The sequence below is a fragment of the Nomia melanderi genome, chromosome 1 (genome assembly GCF_051020985.1).
Source record: "Nomia melanderi isolate GNS246 chromosome 1, iyNomMela1, whole genome shotgun sequence".
Classification (NCBI taxonomy): Eukaryota; Metazoa; Arthropoda; class Insecta; order Hymenoptera; family Halictidae; genus Nomia; species Nomia melanderi.
Window position 1 is genome coordinate 14,230,796 of NC_134999.1, and position 20,074 is coordinate 14,250,869.

A 20,074-nucleotide genomic window follows, 5' to 3' on the forward strand; every position below is an offset into this window, starting at 1 on the left:
AAACATGCTCCGCTAATAGTGAAATATGCCGGATAAATGTGGATGATAAAGTTTTAAAAGGAAATTCTAATTGAACCGGGAGAGCTGGTAGCGTACAAAGTTAATCGATAAGAACACGGAAACGTATCGAAAAGACTGTACACTCCGGGCGGATGGTTATCTTTTAATTGAATCGCGATAACGAACTTCGTTAACTGTTCAGTTGCGAATTCAATAGTTCTTAATGCTTCCGAAAATATAAACAAACGTTTCGAACGAAACCAAACGAAAAATATAAGTGTACATTATGGGGATGATCGATATTGAATTGCGTTCCGCGATAATTTATTGAATCCCGTTAGATTAGAAGCATTGCTAGTTTGTTTTGAGTATTAATAAGAGAGAATAGTGGATTTCACTATTTCTACCGAAACTGTCGAAGATCTTTCGAATGTTCAACTTAAAATTATTTTCTAAGTTTAATCGTATCTTCTGAATTAACTTTTCGACTTCTTCAGTTATAAAATTAACTATAGGAACATTCAACCAAGAAAAAATAATTAAACTGGGAAAATAATTTTAAGTTAAACTTTCAGAAGGTGTAATGACACCAACGGTAGAGATAGTGTCAATTATTTCTTTGAAAATTTGCTAAGAATTTGAATCGTTTCAGGAGTATCCGAAAGATTCAACTGTCAAACTTTTAATATAATTGAAATTATGCTGCATCGCATCTTATTCATTGTTATAATAACCGTGTGATTATGAAAAATAAATTTTTTATACTACACGTACCTACGATTTTCTATATAATCATCTTTCTCTGTTCTTCAGCTTGTTATCAAAATATTATTGCAATGTTTATTTGATGTGAGAGAAAATTATGACTTCCCTGTTCAAGTAATAGTATAATTTATCTATAATATACTCCATTCATGTTCATTCCTGATTTCATTTATATTTCACAGATCTTCTAAAATTTACTATTACAATTTTTATTTATTATTGCAATGTTTATTTAATGTAAGAGGAAATTATGACTTCCCTGTTTAAATAATAGTATAACTTATCTATTCCTGATTTTATTTATATTCCACAGATCTTCTAAAATTTACTATTTTCATAAATCAGTTAAAAATATTATTTTCCTCGACATAAAAATACCGAAGAATCTTTATTTGATAAAATGCGTACCAATCGCGTGTTGTAAAGTGAACGCACTCGCGCGTACACACACACACATTCGCATAATATCGAATCGGACTATAGAATTGAACGGATTGCAGATTACACTGATGTTTTCATGTAAACATTTGCGACTGCCAGGGCTATTGTCTGCCCGCCCGATTTCCCGGCGCTTCCATTCGCGGCCGTTTGTCTGTCAAAAATTGTTACAATAGTGCTTGTTGAATATAAAAATTGTCTGCGGATTTAACGTTTCATTATTCCGGGAGTTCCAGACGTATAATAAAATCATCCCATTTTATATTTTCCTCGAATCACCGAGCTGTTACGCGTTGAACAAGCGATATTAGTTTTATCTCGCGATTTTCATGGAAACGTAACTTTCTGCGTGCGAAATGGGTCACATTCGTAATCGGAATGGACGAAGAAATAAATTAATTCTGATTGTCGTCGTTACTCGGAATTTTCATGTGTAGAAACTTATGGGTTATTAAGAGTGTTATAATAAGTTCCAACAAATGAACATAAACGTGTTACGTGCTAAATCTTGTCCATAGTTCCCTTCGCGAAATTATAAAATTTATATTATTACAATTACACGGTAATGAGATTCGTTAAAAAGTACTAATGATCCTTCATTTCCGTTGGACCGTTGCGTGTAGTATAAAATCTGATAGAATTATTTCCTGTAAAGTTGCGTTTAAAAGTATTCCTTAATTATTATCGTCTCGATAATGAATAGTTCCAGAAAGTTGTAATTAATAACAGAAAACAATTAAAATCCTATTATCATTTGCATTTCGTTCCTCTTTTATTCCCCGTGAGTTACATCATGAAAATTCAGGGCAAACCTGTTGGAATCCCTTGATTGAACATAATGCATGTTGCGAACATAATGCGTTTATAAATATCGATGAAACGATTCGCGACAGCAACTGTGGCGGCGGGGAACACGGAATACCAGTTTTCCCAAATCTGTGTGCAGGAGACTCTTTGCTGCATACCTGCATGACGTAAAGGAATATTTTATTAAATCTACATGTTTGAATACAGGACACGGCCGAGATGGGAACTCCGTATTGCATTTCTACTCATATCTCGCGTAATATTTCGGTCTCGAAGTAACAATAAACCGGCGCACACGACGTATAAGGCAAAACAAATGAAAACCATATTTTGCGTGTTCGACGTTCATCGAGAAGTCGAAAGAAATATCAAATGGAATGGAGTATTTTTTAAATCAAAGTATAATCAAAAAGAATCCTGTATTAAAGCACAAGTTGAAAGCGTCCATCAAATTGGTTTCATGCGATTTTCACACGATTGCGTTTGAGAACGTGCTGTTGAATGGGAATTAGTTGTCGTGTCCGTTGGTAAATCAACTTCTCCACTTCATGCTAATACTACTGCGTGTCTCACGAAGTTTCAAAGTCGATTATCTGAGAAATGAAGTCTTCCAGGAAAGAATTGTGTTCCGTTTCAATTCAATTTTTCATGTAGATCTGAGTAAGCACACATTCGTTTCTAGGTTATGGGAACGAGTTACTTTAGGAACATTTCAATTTCTATCAGAAAAATGAATAGTTTAGAAGTCATTATAATAAATTGTAATTGTGTCGTTATGGAAGTCATTAGAAACAAAGAAACAGTTTGAACGATGCATCGTTTATCAGTATAATTTTCGCAAAACACATTTGTACCGAGTTACAATGTTACAACATTGGCTTTAACAAATACATATGTACATAAAATTATATGCTTTGCATTTTTGACATGTACGAAAGAAAATCGCTTCGTTCTCAAACAGATAGCCATATATAGTATGCCCAAAAAGTTCAGTGAATGTCGGAAAAATAAAAAAGCAGAATATATTAACAGATTACTTTTAATGTCCCTTAAATGAATTCTTCTACGGAACACATTTTTGGCAAGGTGTATATAACCTTTATAAATTGTCAGCGAAGGTTATCTAGGAATCGATCGCAGTACCGAAAAAATATTCCGATAGTAACGGAAGGTTACTTTCACCCCTTGTTCTATAATATCGTGTCAGACTGGCGGTGAGAATTTCAAACCGAATTCGAAAAACCTACATGATATTCACTTTTTTAAATATAAATTAAATATTACTTTCCTATTATTCATTATAAACCTAGCAAACGTACATTAACTTTCAAGTTCCCTTCCCTTTCTAATAAATTACTAACAACAATGTGATCCTACGTCATTTGAAATTCTTTAACCAATTACATTTCATGAAAAGAAATATTCTTCCCATCCGCATCTCACTCAACCACAAACTTTTAAAAATTATGTCTATAATCAGCTAAACGTTTCGTCCTGCTATTGCCCGTCGCAAAAGTCTCAATATTATTTAAGTACTTTATTTTCTATTATCATTCACCGAGCCTTATTCAAACATAGCACATATAAAAACACATCTCGTTAATAATTACAGTAACACTCAATTGGAATTATAATAATCTATTTATTATAACGCTCTTACTTCGTAAACTCCTTACACTTCATTTACATCGCTTTCTTTTCTATACTACACATCTGCCAGTGAAATGAATAAATAAACAAATAGATAAACAAATAAATACATACATATTGAATCGTAACAATATTCATTACTTTCGACAGAATGCGCGGTGAAGAGCGGTGGAGGTTACTTCGTAAACTCCTTACACTTGATTTACATGCCCTTCTTTTCCTATACTACACATCTGTCCGTCAAATGAATAAATAAACAAATATATAAATAAAAAAATCAATACATACATATTGGATCATAACAATATTCATTACTTTCGACAGAGTGCGCGGTGAAGAGCGGCGGAGCGGTGGTGGAGCACCATCAGTCTTCGTACTGGGAGCAACCCTTTAGCCAGCCGTACTTCGACAACACGACGAAGAGGGAGACCACGACGACCGTCGGTCAGACTGTTTACCTGCACTGCAGGGTGCGCAATCTCGGCGATCGTTCTGTAAGTTTCGAGCCAGCTTATTGCCCTGACCCCCGTGTAATAAGAACGTCGACGCGAGCGCGCACGGGGACGTCGCGTTTCACGGATGAGTAGCCGCCTGATGAAACGGTCCCAGCCGGGTCCTGACCCTGTGGTACGCCTTTCACCGCAGATTTTCCCGCTCGTCCCGTCGACCGACGGATTTTCTAGCAATTTCTGCCGCGATTCCTGGACCCGATTCTAACCCTCCTGACAGCGGAAAGTAGCGCTCCTCGCGCGCGCCGGGGAAAGTGAAAGCGGATAAGACGCCGCTTAATTTTTGACACGTCGCGCAAAGTGAATCTCGGATCGCCCTCGTGATTTCTTAAACAGCCCCGGCTCCTTTCCCGATCCCTCGCTAGTGAATTTCAAAGGGGAATGGATTCTCTTAGTTTAATGTCCGTGCGGAATTGTGCGGGACAGTTTACGGATTCTGTTAACGGCCCTTTATACGCAGTTATCGTGCAGCGGCTGTGGGAATTAATTAATAGGTTCGGGTGATTAGGAATTGATCAATGTTTAATGCGGCGGTATTATTATTAACGATTAAACGTTAAATTCGCTGTGTTTAGCGTTCCATAACTGTTGATTGTGTTTTGCGGAGCAGTTGAGTTGGAACATTGTGCTCTTGTCTTGTATTAAGATTTTCAGATATTCTTATCGGGTTTCTAATTAGTGCGTTCCAGTTTTGCATTATGTTCGCGAATTGTGTATTTTTGACTTTGCATACGGTATTCTATTGATCTTCTCTTTGGAACTCGTTTTGAATATTCCGTGATAAATATTAATTTCGTATTTTATCGACTCGTTTGTATACGATGATTATTTGACAAACTGTCATTGACTTTTTCTTAACACAAACGAAATATTCCTCTTTTATTACTAATCGTTAACACGTTGACTGCCACGAGAATTTCGAGCGCTTTGTTATAGTAAAATTTATTCCTTTATAATAGAAGAAAATAGTATTAGAAATAATTATTAATGTCTTGGTATTACAGTACTCATACTACATTATTATCTAGCTTCTCATGTTACTAAACATTTTGATTCAACATCAATTTTCTTATTATAATTGTTTCCAAGCAATTTAGAAGCTTCGGTCACCGGTGACCACCGTGGCAGCGTGTTAACCTTTCAATTAAACCTAGACATTCAATAAGTAATTATTATCCCATTAACTACTACGGGAGCTCCTACAAGCCACAAGAATAATCAAACTACAGTAAAAATAAATGAAGAAGCTACACAATCACTGATTCCTTATCAACATTCACCTATTCTAACGTAAATACTCCAAAAACTTCCTTTTCACCCCAAAAGCTTTAAAAACTCTCTTGCAGTTCACGGGTTAACGATAAAGCACTTTTATCGAGCACAGTAGCGAAAGAAATCATAGATCAAAAGATTATCACGTCCTATACCACGGAAAATACAATTTCACGTAGCTCGAATCATTCTGTATCATTCGCAGAAAACGTTGATCGGCGTTGCGCGAGCATCTTAATGAAAAGTACTTTGCCGGATAAGTACCGATCGCTGTGAAATAGTGACGTTACTCGTTATCGGCGTTAGTCATGCATCACCGCGTGACACACAGGAACCCGTTGGAATCCAATCACCGATCGTAATCGACGATAAATCAAATTTCTCTCCAGCCCGTACCCGCTCCGGGCTGTACGCGCCGCGCCGCGCGTGCACGGCTCTCTATCTGCGCCGGCCCAGGCGTTTATATTCGTGGTGTAAAATCAATGTGGCAACACTCGGTACATTGTCGTTGCGTGCGACAGCTTCATGCCGTTCGTTGTTTCAAAGCGGCGGCGAGATCACAAAAAATACCGGCCTCAAAGGCTCGTTTGCCTCCCCGTTCATTAATACATTATTCACTGTTTTAGCCCCCGAGCCACGGTTCGCGACACGATGACCGTCTAAGCTACTATACGTTATGGAAATTCATGTTTCCACGGGCCGGTCCAGCGAGCGTCACGCTTGTGATTAGTATTTAAATTGTTTCTAATCAAAACGAACAGGGAACTGTTTACAGTGTTTTCTTTTGGTCCTCGGGGATTAACACCTTGCTGGAGAGGTGATTGTTGTTGATAACTTGACTTTATGCAACTAGATTATCAAATTTTATAGATATTAAACCTTTGCACTCGGAATTTTGTGAAACTAACTTGACAAATTGCGCGTATATTGACAGACAAAGCTATTTTATGTCAATATTTCTTAAATTGATGCATTATATGAAGTATAATATTAAATATTAATAACTAGTTAAATTATTTATGATGCATCGATACGAGAAATATTGAGAGAAAGTTGCTTTGTTATTAGTTTATGTATGCTTTCTTCTTAAATAATTTTAAAGAGTGTCGTTTGTGTATTACCGGAAAATGTTGGATATATCTAGCCGAAAATATTCGAGCGCAAAGAATTAAGTACGGAATTCGACCTTTAAGTATGGAAGTGTGACAATTACTGATTAATGTTAAACACTCTCGTTTGTGGGAATAAAAGAATGTATTGTGTTTATTTATTTTTGCTCGGTTGTTTTTACTTATTTAAATACCTCTGCGTTGCGATAGTATGAATTATATAACGAAAATTTCATTGATTTCGAAATCGATGATTTTATAAAGAGGTTTTTGAGACTGCACGTCCATGTTTAAAGGTTAAGGCAAAATTGTTGAGAGTAATTAGTCTGGTCTTTTAAAATTGAGACGAAACTGTTGAGAGTAGTTTCCCTGATTCTTGAAAATGAAGTCAAAGTGTCATGGAGAATCACTTTTCCGATCTTTAAAAGTGTATGCTTTCGTATATTGTTCTGTTTAAATTTTGATTTCGTTGGGTTTAACGATTTCTAACAAAACTGTTTGATTATTCATGCGGACACTATTCGTTGTATTCGAACACCTGTGATATATAGACCTCTGAGTCAGGCCAGTCGTGACCTATATATGGTTGATCGGACTAAACGCATTAATTATACGAGATAAACCCATTAGTGTTCATAGGGACACGTGGAAGTTACATTAAAAAATGGTATAGCCCGATACAGGAAGATTTTTTACTTTTATATAAAATCAAATTGTGTAGCCTCGTACAAGCAGTCATTTTAATAGAATTAATGAGGATAAATGGGAAAGAGAAGCAATATACAATTTCAATTACTTTAACTAGAACTACCAAAGACGTCAAAATGACCATTTCCTGATTGCTTCTTTAACAATGATTAAAAACATAACAGATAATTCTCTGAGAAATTACAGAAATTGATTCAACAATAGACAAACTGAAAGAGAAGCAATATACAATTTGAGTCATTTTAACTAGAACTACCAAAGACGTCAAAATGACCATTACCTGATTGCTTCTTTAACAGTGATTAATAACATAACAGATAACTGTCTGAGAAATTACAGAAATTGATTCAACAATAGGCAAACTGAAAGAGAAGCAATATACAATTTGAGTCATTTTAACTAGAACTACCAAAGACGTCAAAATGACCATTACCTGATTGCTTCTTTAACAGTGATTAATAACATAACAGATAACTGTCTGAGAAATTACAGAAATTGATTCAACAATAGGCAAACTGAATTTTAAATCAATAGAAGTCTCAATAGCAGCACTATTAGAGTTTCCACAGAAAAATTTCAAAACGTCAATTTGACTGTTCGGTAATTCTAGTGTTAAAGATAAATTTCAGCTAATTCTTCGATGCAGACGTGAGTTCTATCTTCTTCCCACGGTCCAGAGTATTCAATATGCAATTGATGAATTATAAATCCATATTCTGGATTTTATCGAAAACCGGGAAACGTGAGCGTCAATCTTGCATCTTGTTTACCTGCATTCTAATGCCGGCGAATTCGGGTCGAAGAACGCCGAAGTTAAGAAACCTGCCTAATCTTTTATTGATTATTCTCGGCCACTCATGAAAAATCAGCGACGCGATATTTCAATATTCAGTTTCATAAAATGGGTCGCGCGTAAGAATTTTTAAGGCTGAACCACAGTGATAAGCCAATAGCTAGACGCTCGAGGTAGGTCATTGCAGAGAGACATAATTTCACGATTTAAAACGACGCTACTGACTAATTGGAATTTGCCTATAGTTTCATTGTATTTAATCTACCTGCGTGTTTACTTAATTTAATTTACCTATGTTTTCATTGATTTTAGTCTATCCACATTGTTCACTAAATTTCATTTATTTATACTCCTGTTTAATTTGGCCTATCCGTATATTACTTCATTTCAATTCAAAAAACAATTGTTCGTCTGTTAGTTTGTTGAAAGCAAATTATTAGCAAACTGTAGTTCGCAAGGTATCCGTTTTATCTCGTGTGTTGCAATAAAGATTAACGTAATATAGTAAGTTAACGTAGTAACGTATATCACATTAAAATTTAACGTAATAAAAAGGTTAACATAATAAATAAACGTGAGAAACTGTAAGTAAGAGGAATGTACTTAGAATGTACGTCTAAGTTACGCACTTACCCATGTTTGCATCAGATTTCGGTCAAGGGTAACAATCTTGCAGTAATTGCACGCTCGTAAACATCAACAGAGCATAATTAGCTGATTAATAATCCAAGCCCCTCGTTGGATATCTTCGTATCCCCCCTAATTCTCGAAAACTTCTATGAACTCGGAGTTTACTTGGCGAACTAATACAAAGTTTATGGTTTATGGTTCAAAGTCAGCCGAACATCACTCTATTGTGCACCATTCAATTTGTCTTGTTGTCAACGATAAGAGTGTTCAATAGCTTAACGAGGTCACGACCGTCTTCACAATTAACCCATTTCGCCTCGAGATTCTCATTTCGGACATTGCACTTCTTCGCAAATAAACGACAAATTTTTTACAATAACGTCATTCTGCTTAGCAAAGTTACTGTCATCAAAAATAGTACTTCTGCACACTGCTCATTATTCATTATTTCTGTTGTCACAGCTTGATGTCAATGTTTATTTCGCAATAAAAAGAAGCGGTCGTGTGACGTTTTTATCGATACATTGAATTTTGGTTTTTGCAACGTCTACTTATTTTAACAATTTTTTCTACATTCATTTGTGGTGTCACAATTGTACCATTTAATGGTACCGTTTCAGTGATTCCTGATTATTCTTGAATAAATAATTAGATTGCTATATTAAGCTGTAATTGAATGAAACAACGCCAATTGTTAGTACTTTTCCGTTCGTTTCCTTTTCTTCGTTTCATCGCGTTTTCAATTTGTCGAGGATACTTTCAAATTTTGAAATAGTACTAGAAACTATTATTCGACTGTGCGCTAATACTTTCCCAATGATATTTCAAATTTGCGGATAAATCGAGGACCGACGTACAAATCAGTTCCACTGCGAATCTGTCAGACCATGAAACGTTTTTTTCTCTGCCAGTTGGTTCCTTCATTTTTTAAATGTCATCGGTTGACGTTGAGGCACGCCACGTGTTCTCGTGAACCAGTTGAGAATCGGAGTAAAAACAATGGCTATCTGATTGGAAAAAGTTTCATAATTCTATTTCTTTTAAACTCACGCCACTTTCCATAAAAGCGCGCGTGAAATCGTTTAAATAAGTGACTGTTTAAGAAATTCGTCGATTTTGAAATACTTAGTAGTCATAATGTTTGATCATGGAGAAAAAACATTACTTATGGAATATTTTTCATGGACACATAAAGAAATACAGAACGTTGTCATATGAATACTTTCGTTACTCAGTGTTCCCGCAGAATCTGCATATTTAAATCATAAATTCCATATTTTATAATGATAATTCGAGGTTCCATTCGATTTTCAACTAAAGCCACGCCGAACCTTTACTCTGGCTGAAAATAATGAATTATTTTCACGTTATACACGTTGGAAACACGAAATCACCGGTGAAAAATATGAATTTCGAATTTCAAGAACTTACTGTTTCCACATTGTTTAGAATTCTGTTCGCTTTGTTCGCTTAGGAATTGAAGTGTCGTGGGTCACTGTATAAAACTGAAATATAGGTCCAATGTCAGTGGCGGCGGTACTACCACAAACGCGGTCCTTTTACCGCATAATAAAATGGCCCTCTATAAATCGCGCAGATACCACAATAGGTGATCACGTGAAACTTCGATTAATTTACATAGATGGCGGTTCATTATGCTTTATTTATACTTCAGTGGTCGCGTGTTTCTGTACAGATGCACTGGACGACGACTGCACATGTTGCATCGCGATAAACAGAGCAATTCAATGTCCCTCGTTTGAATGTAAAAAAATTCCGAGAGACAGTTTCTATTGTTCGAATGGATAGAATTCGATGCCACAAACAGATTATCGTTCTACATCGCCTGTATTTGTATTCTATATTATTTGAAGATTACCCATGCTTCGTGTAAAGTACTGTACAATGATATTTTCAAACGAATTATTCACTGTTTCAACGATGTCTCCCAATTCCTTCAACTTCCCGAATTTTTCAATTTATATACAACTCTATATACTAATTACAATAAACAAAGCAACTTTCACATTCCTTTCTCATCAAAATTCGCAACTCAATTACACTAATTTTAACACTAAAACCAAGGTCAACATGATCAATTTCCATTCCCTTTTTGTCAATAAAATCTCGAAAAACTCGCAAAGTCGAATTAACCGATTCGCCTAATGAACGATTCAAATTACAAACTCCCTCGCATTCCGAATAATCGATTCCTCAGAGTGCCACTAATAATCACACAATCGTATAACGGTTCACCGGCGCATAATAGAGGTCACATACTTCACCAGCGAATCGGATCGGTAATGTAAAACTGGTGTGTTGCAACGGTAGACAATATCCGGTGCGGCGTCCCTAATTGATACTTAGCAAACGAACGCTTCTTGCCACAATTAATTTCCCGCGGAGACGTTTCGGGGCATCAATTCTCTGTTCTAAACATCGCTCAACCAGAGAGAATAAACGTTCCGCCGATAAGCCATCCGTTTGCCAATGTTCCCCGTGTGCTGCTGTTCTAATTATATCCGGCCGAAAGTTAAATTGAACCGTGAAGTTTTTTCTACGAGAACAAAAAAAAATCCACGGGCTTAACATTCGGGGATAATTGAGCTCGATAGCGGTCAGCGTGCGGCGGCGCACGAAGATTATTGCGGATCGGATAAATGTTTTCACGTCAAGAGCTTCGTGGAAAGTATATTTCTTTTTTTCTTTTTTTTTTTGTTTCGCCGAAATACGATTTTCTCACGATTCAATGTAATGGGGAATTTCGTCGGCAAAGCGGATCGAACGGGGGATTTACCAAAGCGCAGAAACATAAATTTCGCCGGAATTCCTGCTCGGTATTATCCAATAAATACTTTTCTTTGTTATTAATCAAATTATTCGAACGTTACGAGCCGAGGATTTATTCTCGTTCACGTGCGCGCCAAGCGTGGTTCTGATTTTTTTTTGGAACTCGGAGTTTTCCTTTTTGTTTTTCATCATTTTGACGCGGTGTATGGATCGTGTCGAATATTGCGCCGGATTTTCGAATGTAATTCTGACGCTGCCAGGATTCGGTTCGCAATTAACTTACTGAGTGGGATGAAATTTTGTGTTTAAACGGTCGTATCCGATTCTGTACGGATGTCGAAATAAATTTGTCACGTGTCTCGGAAGTGTTCAGCTTGATTTCATTATAAGTAAGATAATAGTACTTTAATCATCATGTTTTTGTAGTTCAGAATATATGATTTGATAAAGATACATTTGATTCCATTTCATTCGCTGAAAATAATCAAATTCCGAAAGCAAGTAACTGATCAATTGAATATAAAATATTTATTTTCCGCGGAATCTACTTAAGTAAATGAACCGTGTAAATTAACTTTTTGCACTCGAGAGGTCATCACCTGATTTGGTGCAGAAAACTATAAAATTTGATATCTAATATTACACTGTATAATTCATCGATGTGTGAAATATTAGGATAAAAAATCTTTTTCTCAATTTACTTGTGACTTCTCTTTGAGTTCATTTCAAAAAACATCGTCTTTGTCTAGTTAGAAGATGTTGAATATTTCTAGCGGAATACTTCCGAGTGCAAAGTATTGCAATAGCAATATTCAATAGCAACATTCGTACGATGCAATTACAAATGAAACGATGAAATAGAATAATTCTCTTTGCTCGCATATTATATATTCATATCAGTCGCGAGAAGAAGCATTAACCCTTTGCACTCGGAAGTTTCTCACTAGAAATATTTAACATTTTTTTACGCGACAAAGACGATATTCTTTGGAACTAACTCGAAGGGGAATCACAGGTACATTGAGGAAAAAAAGGTATTTTATTCCAATATTTCACGTATCGGGGTATTATACAAAGTTTGATATTAAACATCAGATTTTATAGTTTTACTGTGTCAAATCAAGTGGTGACTGAGAGTCACCTTCCGAGTGCAAAGGGTTAATTCATTAGAAACTGATGAATATATCTAGCGAAAAAAGTTTCCCACTTAATATTTTGTTATTCAAGATCTAGTAGAAAATCAATCGTTATTCGTAATTAATCCTGCAATGGAGTTCCTATTCTATTAAACGAATGTGAATCCTGATCTGTTCACAGGTCTCATGGATCAGACAACGAGATTTACACATCCTCACAGTAGGAATCCTAACGTACACGAATGACGAGCGTTTCCAGTCGTTGCACAGTGACGGAACCGATGAATGGACCTTGAAGATTTCTTCACCTCAGGTTCGAGACAGCGGGATATACGAGTGTCAAGTCTCAACCGAACCGAAGATCAGCCAGGCTTTTAACTTGAGCGTTGTAGGTCAGTAAACACGGAACGCGTACTTTATATGCGCGTTAATTAAATTTCTCTTGGACATTCAAACAGCCCATAATCACACGACCATAAGAAAAGGAACGTGAAATCACAATTTACAACAATTTAAATTGATGCCACGCATAAATCTCTTTTCCCCCGAAATTATGTGTTTCTTTGTGATACATTTTATTTAACGTTTACTGTTTTATCGTTGATTAATGTGCGAGATATTTTTGAAGGGTAGCATTAAGGAGCTATTCCACGTCCATAGTAAATCTAATCTGTCCACTCTCCGAATTTTACGACCCCATTGGAGCCTGAATTATGCACTTCGTACGTATTGAAAGTAAAACTAATTTTGTATAAATTGGACTATGAATTTTTTATGCGACTGTACGTGTTTATAGTGAAAGATCGTGGAAGTAGACTGAAATCTTAATAGTGTTTTCTCTATTAACAGGTACAAGTTAAAAATAATATGCAAAAATATATAAATGTCCCATAAAAGCTTTTATTTAAAGCTGTTTTTGTTTGACAGTCTTTAGAAACTATAAATGTATGAAAAGCTGCATTTTAATTATCATGTTTCGTTCGAAGCGTAGAGAAATTTCAGAATTCAGTTTATGTCTATCATTGACTAAAAATTGAAATAAGAATAAGTTGAACTTAGATTAAAACTAAATAATGTTCATTCATATCACTAGGCCTTGAAACATTTAAGAAAACTAGGTTAAAACCATGTTTCAAGTTGGAAACACATTCCTCACATTGAAGGTATATTTCTTTTTATTTAAAATCATAAAAGCTGAAAGTGTTTAATAGTCATTGAAAACTACAGATTTGAAATTATTCATTCTTTCTTGCCTATAATACATTTCCACCACTTTGTCACTTTACAAAATGTAACATAAGATTCAATAGAAACATCGTTATATTTCAATGATTACAACACATTATAAGAACATTTTCAAACCGAATTTTTCGCGTCACTTCGGTACATTGCGCCTCTACGTACGACTGTTGAATTCTTAATAGACATTAAACCGGACTGTCGGTCAGCCATTAAACCGCTGTTAAAATATTCTCCATCAGATTTTCCAAGGTAACATTCGCACTGTCCGCTTTGAAGATATTTCAACGAAGGCAACCGACCGGTAGCATTAAAAGATAAACTATTAAACCTATATTCCGTCAGAAATTTCAAATTAAAAAGCATCACAAATAATTACTTCCAAAACATCGTGAACGATCTCTTTCAATTTCGACTTTTTTCCAATATCGACTTTCTCAAATTTCTCTGCGAAATTCTACATATTCATTCTCTATCTTATTCTGTTTCATTTGCGTTCATCGTTTACGCGACTCGTCCAATAACGAAACTGAGATGAAACGAAGCCGTCAATGTTGCTAGCAAATAACACCGATGTTTGAAAGAAGATTTCTGAAAGGAATGCTGATCTAAGTAATCAGAACCTAGTGTGTTCTCGGCTCCAGTGTGCGATCGGTCGAAACGATCACACACACTAACTCCATCGTATCTTTTTTCAAACAACGGACGGTAATGTAGTGAAGGATTTGGGTATTGTGAGTAGGGATAGTTTATTGTGACGAACTTATTAACCCCCTGCGAACGGATGTCGACACTTCGGAGAGATGAAATGATGTTTCGAAGACTAAGTCGCCAACAAATGATGTAATTACTCAAACAACGAGAGATCAGCGCGTAGTTTCTGTTTTTTCGATGACTTAAGCAATTGGTATATAATTTAGCTTCGTCTGTTGAAGGTTTTATATATTTCAAAGCATCTCCGTTCGCAAAGGGTTAAACCTATAAGGTATTTAATGTAAAATATGTATATAGTAGGTTTCACCGTACTACGTGTTACTTAAAAGGCTCTCGCCCTTTATCTTGTCTAAACTCTCTCTCATACACACACTTTTCTCGAAAGAAACACACGCACTCTTCGCCCGATTTCTAAAACTCAAACATCGTCCGACGCATCGTCCCAAACACTTAACCCCTTGGCCTGTGACTTCTTTTTCCACTCTGATCGACACGGCTACTTTGTCATGAATAACTTATTGGAAAAAGAGAAAAATTCTAAGCGTATATTATGCCTATATTTCCTTTGAAGTATAACAGTTGATTATAGAGGAATAATATTTACTTTGAATTCGAATGAACTGAGTAATATACATACATATAGATTTAAAATAGAATTTAACAAAAGTAAATATTACTCAGTTCTGGTGAATCAAATTAAATATTATTTTTCTGTTATCAATTATTACCCCTTTGGAGCAGACGTGGGCATAGAATACGCCTAAAATTTGTCCCTTTTTTCAATAAATTATTAATGACAAAGTAGTTGGATTGGTCGTAGCTGAGAAATAAATCAGAGTAAAGGGCTAGTATTACATATAAAATTGTATAATTTTGTTATAACAAATTAAATGGTGAGTCATCTTTCGAAGTCATCTGCGAAGGGTTAAGGTAGTTTATCATTGCATCGCAGCGTGGAAAAGTTTATATATATTTGTTGAATCATGTTGAAAATCTTCACGCGTCTCACTCGTTGGACAAGTGGTTAAGCAGGCACGCAGTTCCACACCGCACACATTCATACAAACAACGCATATACGCTCGGACACACTACGGTAGCTATAAGTTGCCCATGCTTCTTCGTCGGTGAATCAACATGATCCGCGGACTTGTTTCGTTCCGTGGCTCATTGGGCCGTCGGACACATTATATCATTACGGTCGATCACAATGTAGAGTACTCCGGAGCATGTTCATTCGAGAAATGTATTGATCTAAAGCGCCGGGGGGTGGGTGTCCATTATGTTTGCAGTGTCGAAGGCAAAGATCAACGGCAATTCGGAGCTGCACATCAAAAGCGGAAGCGACATCAATCTAACCTGCGTCGTACTGCAGACACCTGAGCCGCCGTCCTTCATTTACTGGTGAGTTTAATTGGACTTTGCCGAATTCAATTTGCCTTCAGACATAAATGCCGAATTCGCACGCTCGCCGGCCGCGACACGGCCGGAGAACTTTGCCAATGAAGTTCTCCATGAATCATCGAGACGATGCTCCATAGGTCTCGATTACACAGGCCGAAGTGAACGCGTAACACGATGTTGATAGGCGGATGGAAAATCGGAATTGCTTTTCTTTCCCCGGCGCGCGTCCTCCCAGCAGCCCCGCGTTCCGCTAATCGAACGCTCCGATGATCAAACTGCAAATAGTTCGTAATTCCCTAGGAAATTCCCGGCTGAACCTGATTAGAAACGGTCGCGGCGGCGCAATCAGCGAATTCCGCAGTTTTCGCGCGTTCTTTTCGATACGCGCGCTCTTAACAGTCCAGTTAATGCGTTCGTTTCAGCTGTATCGAGGAAATTAACCCTTTGCAGTCGAAAGTTTTTCCATAGATATATTCAGCATTCTCTGATGAGATATTAGACGATATTCTTTGAAGCTGAGTAATAAGAAAACGCGCGTAAGTTAATGAGAAAGCTATTTTGTTTTAATATTTCACATATTGCTGCATTATACAGAATTTAACCCTTTACCTTGTAATAACCTGTGATATTTGTGAAGATTTCAAATATAATTTAACAAAAGTAAATATTACTCAGTTCTGGTGAATTCACATTAAATATTATTTTTCTGTTATCAATTATCACCCCTTTGGAGCAGACGTGGGCATAGGATATGCCTAAAATTTGTCCCTTTTTTCAATAAATTATTAACGACAAAGTAGTTTGATTGGTCGTAGTTGAGAAATAAATCAGAGCAAAGGGTTAGCATTACATATAAAATTTTATAATTTTGTTATAACAAATTAAATGGTGAGTCATCTTTCGAGGTCATCTGCGAAGGGTTAAGGTAGTTTATCATTGCTTCGGAGCGTGGAAAAGTTAAACGCAATTTGACTCAACGTTCCTGGGAGAGAATGTAATCTAAACGAATTAACATCTTTGTCTTCAACACGTTAGGCGCCATTAGCATTGTTAGCTTATTTATGTTATTAAATATTTTCAGTCGACAGCGGTCATCTAGCGTATTGTAATTTTTTTCCAGCAATTCAGAAGCGTCGATCACCGATGACGGCATTTGACGTGTTAATTTCAATTGTTTATTCAATTCCATCGACTTCAGTGTTTTTGTGTACTCAGATTTGTCGGTTCGAAGTTTTTATAAAAATTTGTTATATCAACTAATTATCATTCTGTTTTAATCCTTATCGTGTAGACCTTCTGGATATGTTGAAAAACGAAGATTTACTCTTAAAGTTTAGCTTCGTAACGATACTTGACACCATTTTATACATGAAGCGTCAAGTACTCTGTAAACTGGAAATAATGGCACTCCGTTCTCATTTTGCACCTTTGAGACATTGCTAACACGCTTTTTTAAATTTTACTACGGGTGCTCGTCCGTGGAAGTTTCCCTTTTTTGACCGCAGAATTTTACAGGAGACATTTAAATTCCGCTCTCGTTCCACATGCACGTCTCCATGCAACAGAAACAGAGACCGCCGGCAAAAGAATTGTATAAAATTACATTTTTTGTTACGCGAAAAGAATAATGTTCCCGGTTACTCAATTCCGACGACAATTCTCATTCACAATACGACAAGTTATTATAACTTTTGCGGTCTGCAATTTACGTAGCCACTACGGCTCTTCTTGTACCTTATTTTACACTGCAGAATGCATTTCGTCGTATCTTGATAAAAATTTATCATCCAAGAAACTAGAAGGGCCCACTGGAACTGTTTCGCGTTTACATCTTTCCAAAATGTTTCCACCGATTGCCAAAACAAAACAATATTATGTATTAATATACGCCTGAGGTAAATTAATTAATCAAGCGAAAGAAAAAGATAAAGTACGTAAACATTTTTCTTTTTAAATGCTTTTAATGTACAACTCAATTTATGCCAACTTTGAAGAGATCAGCTGTGAATGTCTTTTCTTCCTCTCTTGGTCTTAACATTACCATGAAAGAATTGTTATCAAATTTTCTTTTGGATTTCGATTATTATAATTACTGGAGAAAATGTTAAACATTATGATTAGCTCTAATTGTTCAATCAGGGACACTACTGGTCCTTTATGTTACATTCATTTATAATTCTTTAAGAGTCAAGACACGTGACAAGGAATGCCAACTATATTATTGAATTTTCGTTAGAGACGAATTATTTATTGATTTACCTGTCCCTACGGCACCACACAAATTTTTGTCGGAGGACGTTTTTTTATGCAGTAAATAATTTACGGGCAATATATGGTCGCCAAGTGAGGTGCCATGCCCTGTAGCATTAAAGCAATAAATTTACCTTCGCACGGCAAAAATAATATGGCGTATATTTCCTCATAAAGAGTGTCACGTAAAAGCAATCTTAAAAAAGATGCTTCAACTTTACGTGCACTCCATTGTTTTCAACAAATTTATCATGCAAATGGAATCCTATTTCGCGTCAAGTTGACGAGCACGCCATGTTTGAGATTGAATTATGTTTGATGCATGGTAGTATATTATTTTTCATACAACAATGTCTGGAGTTTGTAAAATGAGAAGATGTGAATTTATCTGACCATGTTATCTCCGTTGATGTTGATAAAAGCAACGTGAAATTGTATAAAATTGATGTGACATAGTTGTTAACAGCAACAACTATTTTACATTGCATCTACATGAGTAAAGTTTCTTTAAAAAAAAAAAATGATAAGAATCGTTCGATTCCATGACATAATAAAGATTGCTGAATGTTCTTCATTAAAACGTTGTTTAATTTCTGCGCAAGGTTCTCACTAACAGAGAGTGATCACTTCCAGGTACAAAGGTGACCACGTGATAAATTACAGTCAAAGAGGAGGGATCAGCGTAGTTACTGAAAAGCAAACGCGAACATCACGCCTCTTGATCTCCAGAGCGTTACCTGCTGATTCTGGAAATTACACATGTGCCCCGTCTGCGGCCGAGAAAGCCAGTGTCCTAGTCCACGTACTCAATGGTGGGTGAGTTAGAATAATAAAAGTTTGAAGAAGGAAACATTTCTCTGCACGCGTTCCGACGTTTACAGGATAGATCTTAAAGTCTACTGATTCGCCTACTGCTACGTTAGTATTTGAACCAACAAATGAGAAATCATATAAAAAATGTGCTTATTTGTCAGCGTATTAACATACAATACAGCCAATTTATCCACTTGGTAATTGTAGTGCTAGACGATTGAAACTAATCTGTTTTTCCTTAACATGAGTATTTTCAATAATATATCTAACAGACATGAGATAAAGTATAAAGTATGAAGTATAAATCAACGCAAGGCAATCTTTTAACAAAAATAAGCATGTCGTATGATTTAATCTCTTGAATATTAGAGTATATATAAACCTTAAAAAACTTTTTATTTAAAACAATGAAATAATACAGGTACTTATATACAAAATCCATTAGAATAGGTTATATGACTAACAGCTTTTCTTTTTAAATACTTTATTTATAATAAAGAATGTAAAAATTGAATCTATAACTAAAAAAAGGTACGTGAGATTTGAAAGACTTCGATTCTCATGAAAACAGCTCTTCGATAATTCTATTCCAGCTTTTCTATGCAGACTTTTAAAAGGATATAACAATAATTAACGATTAACTGTCAAACAAATTTCTTTAATATTCCATCATCACCTACGTTTATTGTCTTTAGGAGTGTTGATAAATTATCGACTTGAATTTACGACAGAACATTTCGAATGCATTACTGGAACGTTTAAAACATTCGATCAGCAGTTACGACGTAGACCTTAAAACTGACGAAATGTCTTAATATACTTAATATTAAAGACACCGGAAGCTTTTCCGAGGAATTCGGTAAATTCGGGTGTTACCGAAACTATTTCGAGGGGAAGCTGCGAAGCGAAGACTAGCAGAGCGCGACGACGGAGCTTTACGAACGCCGTAAATCCAGGGAATGACAAGCGTGGTAGGTCGGGGTGTAGATAAACTAAACGGTGAAGGTCATAAAAGGGGAAGCAGAATGCAGGCATCGGTGTCATCAGCT

The 20,074-nt window shown here is 36.1% G+C and overlaps 1 protein-coding gene across 3 annotated transcripts in view; it reads left to right on the forward strand.

Annotated features, from left to right (window-relative positions):
- Positions 1–20,074, forward strand: part of LOC116427618 (opioid-binding protein/cell adhesion molecule homolog) — a 250,072-nt gene that overhangs the window by 142,332 nt on the left and 87,666 nt on the right. For 2 of the 3 annotated variants that reach the window (XM_076366481.1, XM_076366485.1), the window contains exons 2-5: positions 3,985–4,154; positions 12,789–12,999; positions 15,851–15,962; positions 18,846–19,024. In XM_076366481.1, the coding sequence (XP_076222596.1) occupies positions 3,985–4,154; positions 12,789–12,999; positions 15,851–15,962; positions 18,846–19,024 (672 nt within the window). Of the gene's footprint in view, positions 1–3,984; positions 4,155–12,788; positions 13,000–15,850; positions 15,963–18,845; positions 19,029–20,074 lie in introns of all 3 variants that reach the window. The other variant, XM_076366482.1, reaches the window with a different exon arrangement.